This window comes from Cyprinus carpio, chromosome A1, assembly GCF_018340385.1.
Source record: "Cyprinus carpio isolate SPL01 chromosome A1, ASM1834038v1, whole genome shotgun sequence".
NCBI lineage: Eukaryota > Metazoa > Chordata > Actinopteri > Cypriniformes > Cyprinidae > Cyprinus > Cyprinus carpio.
In genome coordinates this window covers 8267078-8287589 of record NC_056572.1, presented here as the reverse complement: position 1 = coordinate 8287589, position 20512 = coordinate 8267078, and the positions used below count along the sequence as shown (strand labels likewise).

General features: G+C 35.6%; 1 protein-coding gene across 2 annotated transcripts in view; it reads right to left on the bottom strand.

The window, feature by feature from the left end:
* The window catches only part of LOC109052115 (glutamate receptor ionotropic, NMDA 2A-like), a 93296-nt gene that overhangs the window by 14421 nt on the left and 58363 nt on the right, over positions 1–20512 (bottom strand). For both annotated transcript variants that reach the window (XM_042736590.1, XM_042736661.1), the window contains exon 4: positions 12785–13380. In XM_042736590.1, the coding sequence (XP_042592524.1) occupies positions 12785–13380 (596 nt within the window). The remainder of the gene's footprint in view (positions 1–12784; positions 13381–20512) is intronic.

Here is a 20512-nt window from a genome sequence, read left to right as displayed (position 1 = left end):
CCAACACCACTGGGACAATCCAAAGATTTGGACATTGTTTTGTAACCTTTTCCTAAAGCATTTGTCTAACATTATCACTGACATATTTAAAATGCTCTTTAGACTTCATTTTCACAGCTGTCCTTTAGATTAACAACCTAAATAATTATTCCCTAATGTGACATTTTTGTTTATTTAGAAAAGGTTATAATCACTCACAGGTATAATCCAATTGTACCTGCCCATATCCACCAGCAGGACATTTTGTTTTATTTTTTGGAAAGTTGTCAACCAATTAAAAATGAATCAAATCATTTTGTGCTGTTTACTTAATCAAATGAACTGCAATTAACTGCATATTAGCTGAGAACCCCCCTGAGTTTATTGTAAACTAAAACCTTTTCAGTTACTGAAAATGATTTTTAAAAGCTAAAAATAAAATAAAATAAAATAAAATATATTAAATAAAGCTAACTAGAAATACTTTTAAAAACTTAAAATGGCAAAAGCATATAACGAAATTACTAAAACAAGTTAAAATGAAAGCTAATTCAAAATATTGATAAATAATATAATAGTATATAAATAAAACTAAAATAACAATGAATTAAACTAATTAAAGACAACATAAAACATATAAGCCAAGTATAATGGTCAGGGGACATGATTAAATGGGATTCCTTTTTTAATGTGTTGCTTTTTTAAAACAATGAACTACTAAATTGTACTAAATTTACAACCATACAATGTTTGTGAACTTGAAGCTTCTGTAACCTGTAAACTCTGAATACGCATACAGCATATTTCATTTTTTTAAGGAACAATATTACATTAAACTTATTAATTTACTGTTTCAGTGCTTAAAAGTAAAAATATCACAGATATTTAAACAATGATTTGTAATTAACTAAAAATATGGTTTGGTTAAAGAATTTGTTCTCTCGCTCAAAAAAAAAGAAGAAAAAAAAAAGAAAAGGTATGTTATTTACAAACAAAAGAAAACAAAAAGAAAACGTAAATCTTGACATCTGCCCTAAATCTTCTGGAAAAACAATCAGCATCTTTTCAATTAAATGTTGATCCAGTTCACAAAAACAGTCTGACTCAACAGTTCACAGGAGGGGGATATTACTATTATACACAAAGCTATCAAATGGCTTCAGAAGACTTGGAATAGAGTAAGTTGAATGGACTACTACTTTCATACTTCTACAGTGCTTTGACACTTGATAGATTCAATCCCTATTCACCTTAATGCCATGGTAATGATCGACCAGTCCAGTTATTCAAAATGTCTCCATCTGAATCACATGGAAGACGGTCACGTGTGGCTTGGCTTGACATGAGGGTAAGTAAATAAAGACAGAATTTACATTTCTGGGTGAACTAATCCTTGATGGGTCTGAATACTTTTGCAAGGCCTTCACACAGACTTCTCTGAAAAACAGAAGCTCAATACTGTATCTCTGTCTTCTCCATGTAACGCACAATGAAGATTAGCTCAGCTGTGCACTACTCAGATGGCACAAACACACACAAACTCTCTTCGGAATTTAATTAAGAAACAGGAACATAACTAGGAAATGGGGTTTAGCTTCAGGCAGAAATGAAAAGAACGGGGTCAGAGCTACATCTGCTACTCAAATATAGCTTCTGTTGTGTGTGTTTGTTTGTTAGTGTGTCTTATTCATATATAAGAGATTTCCACAGTGCAAACATGAAAATAGATTTTTGTAATAGCCGTCACAATTTTCTCTTAAACAAACACATTCTGTGCATCTAATCTCACTGACTGAGAAACAGAGAGACAGGGGAGAGTATAATACACTAGTCACTACGCAGGGTGACCTTTATTTTCCATAGTCTTCTGGAAATTATCGAAAGCTTATGACTAATTATGTCAGTGAGAGTTTGTGTTTTATAAAATGTCATTTCAAATGGCTTTCTGTACACAGAGCCTCTTTATGCGTGATCTCAATTAACAGTGAAATGTTAGTCAGAGATTAGATGTAGTTTAAATGCATATTAGGTGATGATAGTTCCACATGGAGCCACAAATGCTATAAATCTTTCTCTGGCCAGATAATACAGATATTGCACCTGGGTATAAAATAATAAGAATAATAATAAGTGTATACACACACACACACACACACACACACACACACACACACACACACACACACACACACACACACAAAATACACTGACCATCCAAAAAAAAAGTCACCACCTGGATTTAACTAAGCAAATATTTAAGTTCCTCCCATTGGATTATTACTGCATGGATGATTATGTTATGTGCCCAAAGAATAAGGTCAGCTGACTACCTGAATATACTGAATGACCAGGTTATTCCATCAATTAAATTTTTCTTCCCTGATGGCACGGTCATATTCCAAGATGACAATGCCAGGATTCATCGGGCTCAAATTGTGAAAGAGTGGTTCAGTGAGCATGCAACATAATTTTCACACATGGATTGGCCACCACAGAGTCCAGAGCCAGACCTTTACCCCAATGAGAATCTTTGGGATGTGCTGGAGAAGACTTCGCGCAGCGGTCTGACTCTCCCATCATCAATACAAGATCCTGGTGAAAAATTTATGCAACTCTGGATGGGAATAAATGATGTGACATTGCAGAAGCTTATCAAAATGATGCCACAGCGAATGCATGCCATAATCAAAGCTAAAGGCGGTCCAACGAAATATTAAGAGTGTGTGACTTTTTTTTTTGGACGGGCAGTGTATATATAAAATAAAAATTACATAAAAAAAAATAGAATTTATTACTATAACACAATAAAAATATTACTTCAGGTTGGCTGGTTTCCAAAAAACAACTGTGAATGGGATATATTTAAGACATGGAATTTTGCTGTATATATTTTTAAGGCAGGCCAATCAAAAACAAAGACCTTTAAAAGATCTTTAAGATCTTCTGTGTGTATTTCATGATAGTGTTTTTAACATATTCTTCATTTTCTCATTCCCACAGAAATAGTGCAAGTGGTCTCTCTCTTTCGTTTTATGGCATTTCACTGACTTTGCATGATAACACACACAAAAAATAAAAATAATAATAAATAGAAAATGCATATGCTATTACACAAAAAAAGTAATACTGGAGCATTATATGTATGTAATGCATGTTAAGCCTTTTAAATTTAAAGCACACAACATCTGTGGTTATCACAAATAATCATGATCTTGCATTTATGTAATAATTGTGACAGGCCAATCACAAACTAGGAATAGAAAACACATGGAAACCACTATGCATACCCTAGCATAGCACCTACATGTGCTAAAACCCATTCAGAACACCTTAGCATATCTAGTTTATAAATAAATGTTTTAGACTTTAGCTGTTTTTTAGCGCGTCACGACATGACAACTGTCGCATCCGGTGTAGAACGGACACTGCACTAGTGATACTTACATCATGGTGCCAGGACAATTGTCTCTCTCTGAATGTAAGCAAAACTAAAGAGCTGATTGTTGACTTCAGGAAGAGGCAGCAGCAGCCCTATACTCCTCTTATGATCAGCGGGACCCCTGTGGAGAGGGTGAGCACCCAGACAGCAACATAGTGTTGGCCCAGATCTGGCCCACATCTGGGCCGTGTGAAATCCATGCGGGCCACATGTGGGACAGATCTGGGCCGACACTGCTGGCTGTCTGGGCAGCTTCAAGTACCTTAGTGCAGGGACGGACTGGGAGTGAAAAACGGCCCTGGATTTTCTCCCAAATACGCCCACCAAAACTACAAACAGTCGCTACTATCTCACAATATTACAGCAATTCTGTCGCATTTATGGCAGATAACATCACAAAACCCATGGTGACCCTGCTGACAAAAACAATAGAAACAGAAATCACAGAAATTCTAATGATTTCCACTACAAATACCACTACAAACCATCAACTTTTAACAATTAAAACCATTAAATAATGATATAATGTAGTGTGTTTTTTGGGACATATTACATTAGGATTTCATGGTTTTAAAAAAAGCCACCAACAGAAGGCCACCAATTACCAGTAGAGACCAACAGGCACCATTACAGTTTCCATTAAAACCAATACAATAACCAGTAAAACCATTACAAATTATGTGTTGGTTTCTATTTTTTTTATTATTATTATTATTTTTTTTCAGTATGGGATTGAAATAAATGTATTATTGTATGAACTAAATACTTTAAATCTATAGAAAAAGAGCAGAATGCAAAATGTATAATATGACAATAATATGCATAAACCTAGAATCTAGAAACCTGAAACAACAGAATTCTTCAGTTTGAGTATTCACATGTCTCTCTCTCTCTGTGTGTGTGTGTGTGTCATGTTAATCAGACTTAAATTCTTATAGGCATTTTAATTTACTCTATTTTCTAACTCAATAGACCTATCTCTCGAATGTAACCCATTGTAGAATCGCTGCTGTCTCTTTATGAATGAATGGAAAATTCATGTCAGACAATGCGAAATAATAAATAATAAACTTTCAGACTAGAGGTGTCCTGGGGTTTTAATAGTACTCGTAGGCTCTATGCTCTATAGCAGGGATGGGCAACTTTGATAGTGACAAGGGCCTTTAAACCAAGGGGCCAGATTACTAATCCACGTTCACACTCCTTTTACATCGTTTTACTCAATTTCCTTTTTATTGAAGGAAATTAAAGTATAATTAATGTAATTTGTTATTAAAGATTTCATTAACTATAAAACTTGTGCAGTTAAGCTAATTCAGAAGGAAAACTTTGTTGTCAGTTGATAGCAATATCACCCCAACAAATAAACATCTCAATTTCATTGTCTGTAAATTTGCAACAAACAAATAAACAAAAAAACAATATTTCAAAACAGAACAATAAAAAAACAACATAAGAGGACAGTTAAAAAGGGCTTATTAAAAATAAATAAATAAATAGTTTTTCCAAATGGTACCATAAAATAACCGGGTAACTGCAGGATTTTTAAAATAAAATTTAAGAACTTTAAAGACCTTTTAAGACCTGCACTTCACATTGCAGCCTTTAAACAATTTTTAAGAAAAGGGAAGAGTCAAAAGAATCAATTATTATTATTTAAATTTAAACAATTAGGCTATTATTAGTCAATTATTACATTAAATTACACAAATATATCTTAGTGTCTTAATTGTTTAGATTTTTATAATGCATTAGCTTTTTGTCGATCCACTGGTTCACATTTAAAAAAAAATAGCAGACGGGCTTATTGAAAAAGCACATTCGTTCTCTGCCAACAGGTTTCACTTTCGGAACTAGCAATTTCCCCGGTAATGGCAGCACAAAGCAGCATGCGTGACTTTGAAACGTTTTTATTCACTGAAATCATAGCCTTTTTTAAGTGAACCTATATTGCAATTCTTTCTGTCCCCAAATTTAAGACCTCTTATAATTAAGACGTTGTATAATTTTAGAGTTTACATGGCCTTAAATTAAAACGATTTAACTGAAGACTTTTTAAGGACTCGCAGAAACCCTAATAACATAGTTCAGTGCAAACATTTCTGTCATGCACTTGACAAAAAGCTTTTGTTGACAATGCATTTTACCTTTGAAATTTGAGACAAGTGCAACTCTGGCATCCCCGTTACGTTGTTTGTGAGCAGTGGTGTGATGACGATTTAAATAACAGATTTCCAAACACTCCAAACATATAAGTATCCGCTTGAACTTGGTAAAAAGATCATCTGTTTAACATTTTGACTGGGAAATGCTGTTTTCATGGACAGTTTTTCATTTATTATTGGCTAATGTTAGTGAATGTTTACATTTGAGTGCAGGTCCTACTACACTGAAATTAATACGGGGAGCGTCTGGAAACTAGTGACCTCTCCTGGTTGGAGATAGTATTAAACTAAAAGTAATCTTTACGTGACTTACATTTCAAATATTTTAAAATTGATCATTGGAGTCTAAAACGATCCAGCCGGCCATACTAAAAGTCATTGCAGGCCGTATACGGCAGTTTCGGTTTCTTACAAGCAAAAATAGATTGCATTAGCATCCCCTTTTGTCGGCTGTCAATGTCACTTTATCTGACACTTTTTCTTTGATGATGAACCAGCAGGCCGATGGCCGTTGGATGGACGGCCGTTCTGGACTCCTCCAGAACATCCAGATGGCCAGTCCGCCCCTGCCTTAGTGTAAACATCTCCGAGGACCTGACTTGGACTACTCACATTCAAACACAGGTTAATAAAGCCGGGAGAAGACTGTACCATCTGCGACAGCTGAGAAAATTCAGGGTCTCACCAGCAATCCTGAAAACTTTCTATTCAGGGGCCATAGAAAGTGTATTGACTCAGTGTATCTCAGTGTGGTATGGGAACAGCTCCAGTCAAGACTGCAAAGCCCTGCAAAGAGTTGTGCGCTTAGCTGAGCGCATCTCAGGGTCTGCTCTCCCCTCGCTGCAGGACATCTACCTCAAACGCTGCAAAAGAAGAGCTGTTAAAATCATCAAGTACTCAAACCACCCTAGCAACAGTCTTTTCACTTTGCTGCCATCTGGTAAGCGCTTCCGTAGCCTGATGGCAAAAACTGAGAGACTTAGGAGGAGTTTCTTCCCCCAGGCCATCAGGCTCCTAAACTCAAAACTACCCTCTTAACATCTATATGTCTTCACTTAATAATTACTTAATCATTAAGATATTCATCATTCTCTACCTCATATTGACATATTGACAGTGTCACAACCTGTTTGAACATTCACCTCTTGCGCATTCCTGTGTATCTTAATATTTAAGACTACAGTATACTTTCATGCACATTATTTTCTATTCTATATTTAATTCTACAGTATACATTTTTTAAAAAATATTTTATTCTTATATTTATTGTTTACTTTTATTTCATTCTTTCATACCTATATTTATGTATATTTTATCTGTGTTGTATCCTTTAATAATTGCACTGTCCATGGAGCGGACCTGACTCACATTTCACTGCTGGTTATATATTCTCTATGTAATCGTGTATGTGACGGATAAAAAAAAAAAAATCTTGAAATCTTGATACAAAACACACAGGTCTGTTAAGAGCAATAATTTTAATTTAAACAAATTATATTTGAATATTCAAATCTCAAAACTGAAAATCAAATGCCAACCCACCGACGAATATTCAAATAATTGAATATTCTGGCCCAGCCCTACTATAAAGTAAAACTGAGAATTTGTCAGACCATAAACAAATAATGACCAATTACTACCTGAATATCAGAGACCTTAAAATGGCATTTTAATAAGACAGACTAAGTAAACACAGGTCTGTCAGTAATAATACAGAGGCTGACTTATCCAATGCAACCAATAAGAACTGGCCCAGCACTTGTTTTGTGAGCTGAAAGACAATAAATAGGTCAACAACAAGGGAAAGCTACAACATAATGCCTCAGCATCGATTTTCAGAGATCTTGCCTTGCCTACAAGCGAGGCAAGTAAACAAGGCCAGAATCAAAGGACAGCAAGCGTGGAGGAAAATGTCTGATGGAAAGCAGATTCATGTTCCCATAACACAGGGCTCGCACAGCTACGGTGTTTAATGTTTAAAAAGTGTATCAAGCAAGGAAAATACCCCCAGATGAAGTCAACTTAAAATCTGTACACTGAGAAATACAGTACGTGTGACTACATTAATCCTGATTGAGCAGGGAAAAAAAAGAAACCAAACAGCAGCGCTATAATCAATGCCATTAACAGATAATGTGTCAGACTGTGAATAATTTGGAGTAAAAGAGTTGCCACAACTCTGTCAAAACAAAAGGCAGACGCTTTCGCCTTAGGCTGTGAAATCACTCAAGCACTTAAAACATGAGACTTGTCAGCCACATGGCAGAGTCTTCTGTGTAAAGGTGATAATGTTGCAGGAGGTGCTTATGAAAGGAGCTGTTGTGTTTGCACTTGAGCAGATACAGCAGGTCTGCGTTGGGCTCACAACACACAGTGAGATAAACACAAATACAGGCAGAACTTATAGAACAATAACTAGGGATGCATAAATAGTGGTGAGCGTGTCAAAACTATTAAAAAATCTGTGTATGAGCCAATATCTTATTATTAACTCTTTCCCTGCCAAAGACGAGTTTTTACAGCTTTTCGTTTTTTCACTGAAAGAGTTAAGAACAACATATGGCAATACCAAAAAGACTTGTGACTTCCATCTGTATACGCACATGGACATAGTAAAGACTTCACAACCCTTAGGCTAAATGTCAGATATTAAACAAGTAGACTAAATTGCTATAGCCTTCACTGCATAAAAACTCAAATTAAATCTAATTCATCACGTTCAAAAATCATCACCCTCACAAAAACGGGGATCTAAAGATTATGTAATAATAATGAGTAGAGGTTGACTGATTTTGGATTTTGCTGATACAATTACTAAAATTGGAAAATAAGACCAATCATGATTATGGAGGAATTAAAATCTATCACTGTTTATTTTTACCGATATCCAATCTATCTGTAATGATTACTTGGCAAAAACTTGACACCTGTCTTCATACCTATAGTACTTAGATCAGGGATCCTCAAATCTGGCCCACGAGATCCACTTTTCTACAGAGTTTAGCTCTAACCCTAATCAAATGCTAATCAGTGTCTTCAGGATCATTAGAAAATCACAGGTAAGTGAGTTTCATCAGGCCTGGAGCTAAACTCTGCAGCAGATTGGCCCTCCAGGGCAAGATTTAAGGAACCCTGACTTAGATCATTAATGGTGTTAAGGTGCCTCATGCATTATATGAAACAAGTTACCTTAAGAGTCACCTTCATACAAACTCATTAGGCCATTAGGTCTCATTCACTAATAATTTGGTATGTGCAGTAAAAAATACATAAATAAATTAGGTTTTGCCTTCTAATGCTGAAATTGTGGTATCATCACTACCCTAGTCCAAGCAACACAGTAGAGGTGCTTAATTTTTAACGAATCACTTAAGTGAAAGATTCAAATGTTTTTTTTTTAATGATTTAGTTTTTTATGATTTAATGATTCCTGAATAAATCAATGTTTTTGAACAAACACACTTGCATGAATGATACGATTCACTCAAAGACTTGTTTCATTTAACTGCAAATCACTTATGTTACTGAAAAATCCCCACCACTAATGCATAGACAGTCTGTCGAGAAAGTACAAACACAGATGTGATACAAAAGTAACTGTAATATAATATATGATTTGATATTCAGAACAAAAGCAATTATTTACTTATAATTTCAGTCTAATCTGTATCGGCCAAAGTTTCTATATTGATGTATTTCTATACACCATATGACAGTCTGTAATATAGGGACTAATTGCTGGCATTACTTTACAAAGGGTAGCTGTACTTTTTGTACTGTATACATATGCGTGTGTGAGGGAGTACAGTACATTTGTCAGAAACAGGGTTTAACCTCTGGGCAGACAGAAGGACAAAGGCCAGACAGACCTGCTACTCAGATGTAGTATTTTTGGTTTGTGTGTATATGTATATGTATGATCGCCAACTGTTTTATACTTTCCAACTTTCACTGACATCTTACCGAACATCACATTAGTGTTTTTGATTACAACAATTTTTAAAGTCTAATGATCTTTTATGATCATTCTGTGTTATATAAAATATCACTGCTCACACTATACTATTTGTGTACATTGATATAACAAGTATCACAATGCATCTATCCATCTTTCTTGGAGGCATTTCAAAGGTTAATTCTAGCTCTGTGGATGGTGGCGTCATACAAAATGTTCCCACATTGAAGAGTCTGCAGTGTCCCAGATACAGACAGCCTTAGCAACGAGGGAGAGATCAAAAGGAACACCTACTCGGAGCAGACGGATACCAATGCTGCAAACAGCTACTGATGGTAACCCATGGCAACTCCTGATAACTGTGCATTCTGAAAAAAAAAACAGCCACAGCGAGTGCCTTCGAAATCTAAACTAAGAGCAGATTTTGTTTCCGACTACTGTGTGTGATATGCACGTCTTCCTGGCCGATATAGACATTACAAGTTTGCCCTCGCAGCTTAGAACGGAACTGAAAACCAATCCAATCATTGAGATATAAAAGGAATTGGGCAGAAGGAATTAAATGGGATCCAAAATAGCAATCTTTGTGCTTCTTTAAATATCCAGCACCTCTCAAATGGAGCAAGAAAATGTGTTGCCTGAAAAAAAAAAACTCCTTGTTTGTCACTGCTTAATAAGCTGAGTCCCAGAAAGAAAAAAATATTTAGAGACCTAAAAGCGAAGAAAAATTATTTAAGCAACAGTAAACAAAGGTGGGCTGTAGAGTTTTTAAAATCAAATTTAAGACCTTTGCACAAATAAAATCAATACAGTACATCCAAACAGAACAAACCCAAACATAAATCATGTATTTCAGTATTTTTTACTTAATTAAATAGGCTGGGGAACATATTCAGCAAAGACTTAATACAGCCCATCAGTGAAATATGAGTAACTGCAAGTTTAAAATACTCAAATAATTCAGTATATACTGATGTATTAAAATTGGTTTATGTATCAGTACATATGAATTTGAAGTCAACCGATATTGAAGTTTGCTGATAAAGATAATAATGAATAGTAATAGATTATTGTGGTGATACTAGTAAAATCTATAAACTGAATGTGTTAAATAATGTTCTTATTCCTTTCTTCCCTTTTAATTATGAACAAGGCTGAAATAAACCAGGACTCTTATTTTAAAATCTCATTGATTTACTACTGCCAGCCACTCATTCAAAAAGATAAGGGAGCAAAAAATACACATTCTCACACTGTCATATTTCATCAAAAGTAGATAATAAAAAAATCACAAGGTATAAATGTGTGGTATTCATTGATTGTGAACTGCTCTGGAAACATAAGCCTGCAGAATCTGCATCCGCAGTGCTGTGTTTTTATATGCAGCATTCACATTCAATTAAGTCATTAAGTCACAGCCTTTCTAGTTGAATAGTCACGTTAAGTTTAATAATCACATTAAAATATATGATTTGTGTTATATGATATTTGATATTTGATTTGTTTTTCCATCCCCAAAATTTAAGACCTCATAAAATTACAGTTACAATTAAGACTACTGTTAGACCATTTAAGATATTTAGGAACCCTGTTGGAATCATTTTATATGTTTATGTAATACAATATACACAGTATCTACAATATCTAAACTAGAGCAGCGGTTCTCAACCTTTTTGAACATAAGGCTCCCCCGCTGTCCAACACAATATTCAAAGGTCCCCCAAAATATTTCCATTATTTCTGCTGTAATTTATGACAAAGCTGCTTGTTTTCAACCTTTTTTTGAACAGATACTGATATATTGCATTACAAAATCAAGTGAACTATAATAAATGCTGTTGGCTATTTCTTTTTTTTGTAGACATTACATTTTGCTAGCTCTTATGTCTAGCATAAACTAAAAGACTTGCTTGTCACCCTTTCATGCTTTAAACCCCATGGATGCTCACAGTGCATGCACTTTTGACACAGTTGCAAACTTGTTTGAAATCTAGCTGAACAGTCAGATGTGTGCATTTTTGCATCTCCAAGCAGCAATGACAAACAGCCAATACGATCTGGCTGCTTGTCATTGCTGCTTGGGGGGGGGGGGGGGGTTATATGGGGGGTTGGGGCACAAGTGGAGGGCGAGGCAGTGGGAAGTGGAAGCCAAAAACAACATCAAAAACATCAAAGTGGCAGCTAGCTACTGCCCGCGTCTGCTAAACTACTGTCTCATCCATATTGTTTGGCTCTTTTTCCCCATTCTGTGCAAATCGCAAGACCTTCCTCCACATTGTTTGCTGAAATGCTGTCAAGAATGGACTTACTTTGGGTCAGCATGTACATGAATTTGTGCCTTCCGAAGGGTGCTGAGTTTGTGTCTTGTAGTGTGTGGAGGTCTGTAATGCCTGGAGAAAGCTGTCTGTTAGCATTCATTTCAATGCCAGTTCCTTGGTCTTTCTGGAATTATATGCAATTTGAATTCTGCCATTTTTGCTTACAGCCACTCAGTTCCGGACACAATTGTTTACAAGTCAATCAGGGGCTAACTGGACCATGCTAACCAGCCAAACCTTGATCCCTTGGAGTGTGCCTGTCCTAATTTGTCATCCGAAACCACCAAATGATGACTTTAGCCTGTCTTATGCCCCCAAAAGCTCTCAAAATCATCCAGATCACAAACTGTTCTCTGGAAGTTTGTCTTTACTTAACTCATTAAAAGTTATTTCAACATGATGGCTACAATGAAAGGGTCACTTATGTACAATAAAACTGCTTTTTTTAGGACACTCATATAGTGAACATCATTTTGACACATTTGTCAAAAGTACTACTCTTTTCTTTAAGTACTATTCTCATTTCTAAGTGCACCTATTGCAGAGCGGAATAATGCACTCTGGAAACCCATGTTAGCCACTTTGCTGGATTGAGTTACAAGAAAGAGTATGGTTTGCCAGTAAGTTTGAGGCTTGTAAAAGGAACTACTTGCCCAAAGAAGTAGGTGGCCAAGCTGTAGTACAGAAATGCGAGCCAAAAGACACAGCATGAAGCATCTACATAAGTATGTTGAGATTACAGAATTTGAAAAAGATTGTGCTTAATCATATTAACGTTGATGTAATCTCTCTTTCTCAAAGTATAACTGCCATTGCACAGTACATATGAAAGGATTTACCTCAGGTTAGTTCTATATTTGTGTATGTTTGTCCATTTCATTACGCAAACAAATTCTCATGCAAGCAACCGTAAGCAATCCGTGCTTACCTGCGCAGAGCACTTGGCGGCACCTCTGGCTTCTCTGATTGGCCGTAGCAGCTAGCTGTTCCGTCAGGTATCCGACCTTCCTCTCTGAACATGGCAGCGGCAGCAGAACTGATAATTCCCACAGCGTCCTGCACACGTGTCTCCAGGGGATAATCCCATTCATCGTATGCCACAGATATCATCCCCGTCGGAAAGGCTTCTGGGGTTTGTTCAAGATTTCCTGACGGCAGACTAGGAACAATCCACACATAGCCAGCCCCGGTGAGCCCTAGCGACCGGGCTTCCTCCATAACCAGTGCTGCTTCGTCTTTGGAGCAGTAGAGGAGGATGACGGGTGACTGGATGCGTTTAAGCTGCACGTGGGCACGGTCCTCAGGTTCGCCAACGCCATCCAGCGTCACTACGCTCTGAAGGTCCCAACGAATGAAGCTGTGGTCCACCGTGACACGAACGGTGGCTATGAACTCCTGGAAACCTGGGAACTTGGTGGTGACCACTGAGAAGACGTGCCAGTCATACTCCTCCATTATAGCAAGCATCAACAGCGCCTCCTGCTGGAGGGAGGCCCCAAACTGGAAAAACGAAGAACTGGCATCCTGGAAGAAAGAGACAGGGATAGAGAGAGAGCAAGAGGGAGGAAGAGCCAGAAAGAACAGGTGGTGGAAGAGAAAATAAGAAAAAGAAACATGAGTAGGAGTGAAGACAGAAAATGAAAGTTAGATAAAGAAATGCGGGAAAATACAAATCATGTGTTGTCATATCCGACTCTGATAGTTCGGTAATTGTACTTCCACCTGCATTTTTGCAAATGGACAGTCGTCTGTTCTGATAAACCAACTAAACTATCTTAGCTGAACTGGAACAATAAAACTTTAACATTTTATACTGTTTCTTTAGCTTGACATGGTGCCTTTCTGCTAGTGTTAGCTTCCATTTTACATATACAACAGTATCTGAGTGTTAAATAGCGAGGTGATTCTCAGACAGAGTGTTACGGTCCATGAGGAAAAACAATGAGTTGCACGCTATTCAGGTGACTCTCAGAGGATTTTGTGTGGCCAACTCAAGTCCAAAGAGACATTTTATAAATCAGTGTTACTTCTAATGTTTCACTGATGCTGTTGCAGCATATTACTTTTCCTTTTTACTTCAAACATAATGTAGTTGCAGACACAGCAATGTTTCCATCTTCACTATTATATACACTGCATCCAAATCCAAACTTACTTCTGTAATTTATCTTGTTGTTTGTACATTTGGTCATTATACATTCAAGCTCAATTATCTGGGGTTAGAAATATGCCTTTCTCTGAACAATTTAAAATGGGTTTTAAAACATTCATGGAAAGTATATGGAATAAAAAGTTCTTGAAAGTAATGTGAACATCATGGTTCTCTCTGTTCAATATTATTGTTTACTCTATCCAATTTTTACTCATAAGTGTATGCTTTTTTAAGCATGACCCTGCTTTTCCCTAATGTTGTTTAATGTGCTATATGTAGTCCTGTTTATATTGCATTTTTTGCATATTTTAATAAAACTTTTTGAACTGCTGTTTACACATGTACAGTGGTCTCAAAAAGCATCTGGACACTTACTGTAAGCCACATTTAAAATGTATGAATGTCATTGCACAGGATAACAAAAGTGGCATTTATTTTAAAGAAAAATTACAAAATCACACTTTGAAGGAAAAAACTACAAATGTTAGTACACTACTGTTCAAAAGATTGGGGTCAGTAAGATATTTATAATATAATATCTATATATCTATATATATCTATATATATATATATATATATATATATATATATATATATATATATATATATATATATATATATATATATATATATATATATATATATATATGTATATATATATATATATATATATATATATATATATATATATATATATATATATATATATATATATATATATATATATATATATATATATATATATATATATATATATCTATATCTTTCTATAGATATATATATATATATATATATATATATATATATATATATATATATATATATATATATATATATAATAAATGCCGTTGTTTTTACTATTCAATCCAAAAATGATCACAATTTCACAATTTCCACAAAAATAAGCAGCACAGCTGCTCCACTAAATGGAGTAATGGCTGCTGAAAATTCAGCATTACTATCACAGGAATAGGTCTAAATTACATTTTATAGTATATTTAAATAGAAAACAGTTGTTTTAGATTCTGGTATCTCACAGTATTACTGTTTTTTACTGTATCTTTGAAATAAATCCAGCCATGGTGAAAAAAAAATTGATACTTTGTATCTAATGCAATGATGTTCACAGACTTTAAAAGTGGGTCTTTTGGGGGCCACTTTATGTACTCCTGCTTTAAACTATAAAATATCTGCTTTCATCCAGTTGTATAACATGAAATCATTTTGCTTTGTTTCATCACCCCTAAGAAATATTTAAAAATGGTGGAAGGGCTGTTTCTCATTGCTGATAAAGCAGTATTTTCTGTACCCTACTACTGAAGCCTTCAGCTTTACGAATGTGGAAGTGTGAAAAGGTCTATAGAGGGAACAGGAACGAGCAAGAGAGAAGGGCACGTATCAGGAGCAGACAGTGAGCGCTGAATACAGGAGAGGGAAGAAAGACAGAAATCGCTGTACACTGTCACACTGGAGTCACTGACTGAGTTAAGAATAATGACTGCATCCTTGTGCGGTGACAGCTTGATATCTCAGAATACACAAACACATAAACGAGCAGCAATGGAGCTTATGAATATCATGGTTCATGTGCTGTGCAAACACACAGATGCTGATCTGTCCACCACGGGTCTGTGACAGATTTAAAATACTGAGCTTAAACAAACAGTGACACAAATAAACAGGTAAGGAGGAGGTATTTGCCAAGGATTAGCACCATACTTTGTGCAGAATAAAAAAAGGGGCCAAAGGCAATTGAATTTACAAGGGGTAAATGTATGCTTCTCAAACTGTACTTCACTGTAACTGAACCTACTGAGAAAAATTGTATCTTCAGCTCGTAACTGAGTCACAAAGCAATACATCTCGACTGATCCAAAACTAAGCGAGCACCAAACTTCACATAAACCAGTTTTGTCACGTTCTAAAAGTAAATCCCACAAACAATTCAGGAAACATTAAAACTGTGCCCCGATACACTGAGGAGTTAATAAATCAATGCAAATATAGTGGCTGCACTCAATGTTTTTGGACTGTGAATGCAGCACTTCAGGGTTTAAGAGGCTCTAGTATGAAACTGGATTAGAGGTATGCACACAGTTTGGGCGCGCACACACACACACTTGAAGGCCCACACAAATCTCAGGTGTAAACGGATATATGCAAAGGTGCACATACTTATATAGCCATGTGTACATGTGTGCATACATGTAGCGCATCTAATCAAAAATAGCGAAAATAAATCATACAGACTCACACATAAGAATCGTTTTTTTTGTTGTTGTTTTTTTGGTACTTGAGGTGCTGAGAGGTTTTCCAGTTTGGCAGGAGGTTGATAAGCATGTGAAGAGGGTTAGGATTTAGCTGTAGAGCTGGAGGTTTGCAGGTAGATGCACACACAAACAAACACACACAAAAAATGTGTGCGCATGGAAATTGCTTTAATCAGAGAGGGTATGAGGGTCAGAGCGCGGAAATACATTTCCATTAAAGCACTTCTTTAATCTTGTCACCCATTTGTCCACACATCCTGACCTTGGAGCTGCCATTTTCTTGATAATGCTGCATATGAATGGTGCTTAATGAAAACACTCTTTGATTGCCACTATGAAGATATACAGTATAATCATTGCAATCACTGCAACACTGTCTAATCTTTATTTTTTATGCTTTGTATGATTACTTTTTGTTTTCCAGCTTTGGGATGTCATGCAAATTTAAAAATGGAAGAAATGGAAAAATCATATCAATAATTCAACATCCACATGGATCTTTTGAAGTAATCTCAAATGATATAGACAGAGTCCAGAGATTATCCTGATCATCCACACATACTGATTAGCCCTAAAAAATGATAAAATGCTTATTCATATTTACATTTCCAAAATACAGTTTATCAAAGATTATTTGATTTGTTTATTATGGTTGTTAGTATTATAATTCAGAATATGACACTTGGGAGTTTGCTGTCCTACGGTCATATTTCTTTTTTTTTTTTTTTAAATACAGAAACTTAAACACATTAGAGAGTAATGAGCTACTCTGGCACTAAAGACATTTGGAATAAATCTTTCTGAATGTATGCTATATGTCCCAAAGCAATCCCATTTTTTGGTGGAAAATACCTGCTGTTCTCACTTAATCAGAGTGGGAGAAGTAGAGAAAAAGCTCACTGTTCTGCTATTACTCAGCAGAGACTGGCCAGGGTTTGGACTGATGCTCCAGGAGAAAACAAATACAGGCCAAAAAAATAAATAAAAAGTCTTGAGAAAATCTCGAAAAATATTTATGTTTCCTTCTTTACATTATAATGTTGTTCACTTGTAGAGAATTAAATAATTTATTTGATTTTATATTATATATATATATATATATATATATATATATATATATATATATATATATATATATATATATATATATATATATATATATATATATATATATATATATATTTTTTTTTTTAAACAGAAAAAGTAGCATGGGATTGAAATATAATATGTCAACAATAACATCAAAATAATTATAGACTTGTCAATAACTGCCAGAATTTTGATATCGTTGTATAAAAATGCTGCCCTTCAATTTAAATAATTAAAAACATCTTTGCTGAATAAATGTAACTTAAAGACATTTAATAATGTTACATAAGATCTCTACTTTAAATAATTGTTGTTGTTCTTCTTGTTTCTATTCACTAAAGAATCCTAAAAAAATTTTCCATAACAGCATAACTGCTTAAATATATTAAAAAGCCCAACATTGATAAGAAAAAGTGTTAAACCAGCGTTAAAGCATCTTGAGCATTAAACCAGCATATTAGAATGATTTATAAAGGATCATATGACACTGAAGACTGGAGTAATAGCTGTAATAGCTGCTGAAAATTCAGTTTTCCCATAACATTATATTTCAAAATATATTACAATAGAAAATAGCTATTATAGCTATAGTCAGGAATGACCTAATCACTTTAGCTAGCATGATTTTAGAGAGGGTAAAAGATATAGTCCATGATGTTTATTAATTAAGACAGTACTCAGCCAATTATCTCCTCCAGTCTAAGTTAGATCCAATAACAGAACTTGCCTTTTTTGGTTGATCATGTTCAACCTTTTAGCATCCCCTGCTCTGAAGAGCTCTGATGATCACAGAAGAGCAGAGTCATGAAGGATAAGAGTGACTTGGACCATACATCCTCCTTGGCACAAAAGTGGTACCTCAGGCATTTTGCTAGATGACCTATCTCTGCCATCGCCACTGGATGTTGTTCCACCATTGACCTCTTGGATCAGATCAAGAAAGGACACTCAGAAAAGATCACCTTTTGTAAGCTGACAGCCCACACCATTAAGCCAGTTCCTGTGAGCCCTGGGCTTCAACCTACCTTCATAAAGATATATTAGAGCCAAGGGATCCATCAGTCAGAAACTGACCCTTGCAAAGTCCAGGTACACAGAGGTACATGAACCAAGTGTACTGTCCTGTTGATAATATCTGTGATAGTAATAGTAAACCAGACTCACCTGAACATGATTTCTTGTTCATGGGGCTGCCCGACAACCCATAACCTTCCAACTTGTGCTACAGCCACCGACCCAGAAGCTTGGTAACAAATATTTCCTTTTTACCTCTACCACTTCACTGCAAAAAATGCCTATCCTCACCGAAATCATGTGTACACTCATTTTGGCAGTACACAGAAAAACAAGGCCTATACAACATATGCAATTTGGTGATCTTTTTTGAAAGTCTTGCTGCATTCCAGATAAAACAACAACAAAAATTTGTTAAACAGTTAGATTACAATGCATTGCACAAATGCACAATAAGACATTTCAAATATTCCCAAGTGCATTGTATGATGACCCAACTATAGTGATAATATTGTGTCTTGGGATTCTTTCTGATTCCTGCCTCTATAAAGATTCACTGAAGGCAGCAAAGAAAAATGTAGTATCATAAAATTACTCTGCGAGGCTATAACAAATGATGAAATCTCAGGAGTAGGAGATAATGAGCCAGTTAAGATAGCAAAACAGAGATAAATTAGATAAAGGCAGATCTGGACAGACTGACAGAAAGGAAAAATGTGCAGCAAGAAAGAACCTGACAGTATCCAAAGCACACAATTTCATCTGTGAATAATGTCCCAAGGATCAATTGGTATATGGGTACTATACTGGTTCTCTCCAATTTGTCATTGTTGGTGATTAAACTGTTGGCTCTTATCCACTCAAACGCCTTCAAAATCACTGGATGGGACTATATTTGGCAGCCTGACTAAAACTCTGCTTAGGCACCCTATGAGCATTCAGGCACAAAAAATAAATAAATAAATAAAACAATTGTTTAATCTGAATCCAACTGTGTGTTTTTGATACCAGAATTACAGCAAATAAGGAGGCACCAAAGGTGGCAACAGTACAAGCTTGGCAGAGCATCACAAAGGAACATGTCCAATGTCTACAGTATGAGCGGTTAGCTTCAGGTAATGAATAATTGCTAAACTATAGTAAGACTGCTGCTTTCTACATGGTTGTGCAAAATTCAGTTTTGAAGAATTAGCTAACTTTCAATTTGAATTTTTTTTTCTTTTTTTAAATTGAATTGCTTATGTCTCACAGAAATTTGCTGAATTGTAATTCAAAGAAATTCAACTTGCAATGCATAATGAATTCTGGAAAATCAAGTGTTCAAGCACACAATCTGTCTGTCTGTTCTGTGTCTAGCCAGCCAACCAACCATCCATCCATCCATCCATCCATCCTCTTTTTGCTCTCAATATAGGCCTACATCCAAAAGGCATCTAAATGTCTTTACTCATGCCATACATGCATTATTCCAGTTATTGTTCCTTCAACTATAGGTGTCACAGGAGCTTCTTTGATTGCTTTTTTTTCATTTATTAATCTGTATTCGTCAAAGTGTTTTCTGAAAGTTGTCTTAATAAAGAGGTTCACTGTCTCACCTGTCACTTTGAAATAATTTTATTTTCCTGTCCTCAAATCTATTCTCTGTTTTTCATTTAGGTATCAGAATGTTTTTTCATTTCTAACATCTTTCTATCTGAACATGCCACCATGAAATAGGTTTTGCATTCCTTCCACTGCTCTTCCAAAAACATCCTTTCATCAGAACACTGTACTTGTTTATTCTAACCATCCATCATCCACCTAAACATACTCTCAGCCATCAAAAAGTAACGTTTCCCACTTCACACACACCTCCACCCTGACATCTCTCCGTTCCTAAAGCCCTTTATCACAACAACCACTCATCCATCAAATACCACTATGATGCACACACACACACACACACACACACACACACACACACACACACACACACACACACACACACACACACACACACACACACACACACACACACACACAGACGAAAGATATAGGCAGGGTTTATATTTTGCCACATGCGTCACCTATCACTTATGCGTTTTCTCTTTTGGAAAAAAGTTGAATATATTATATAATTTAGTATTCAGTA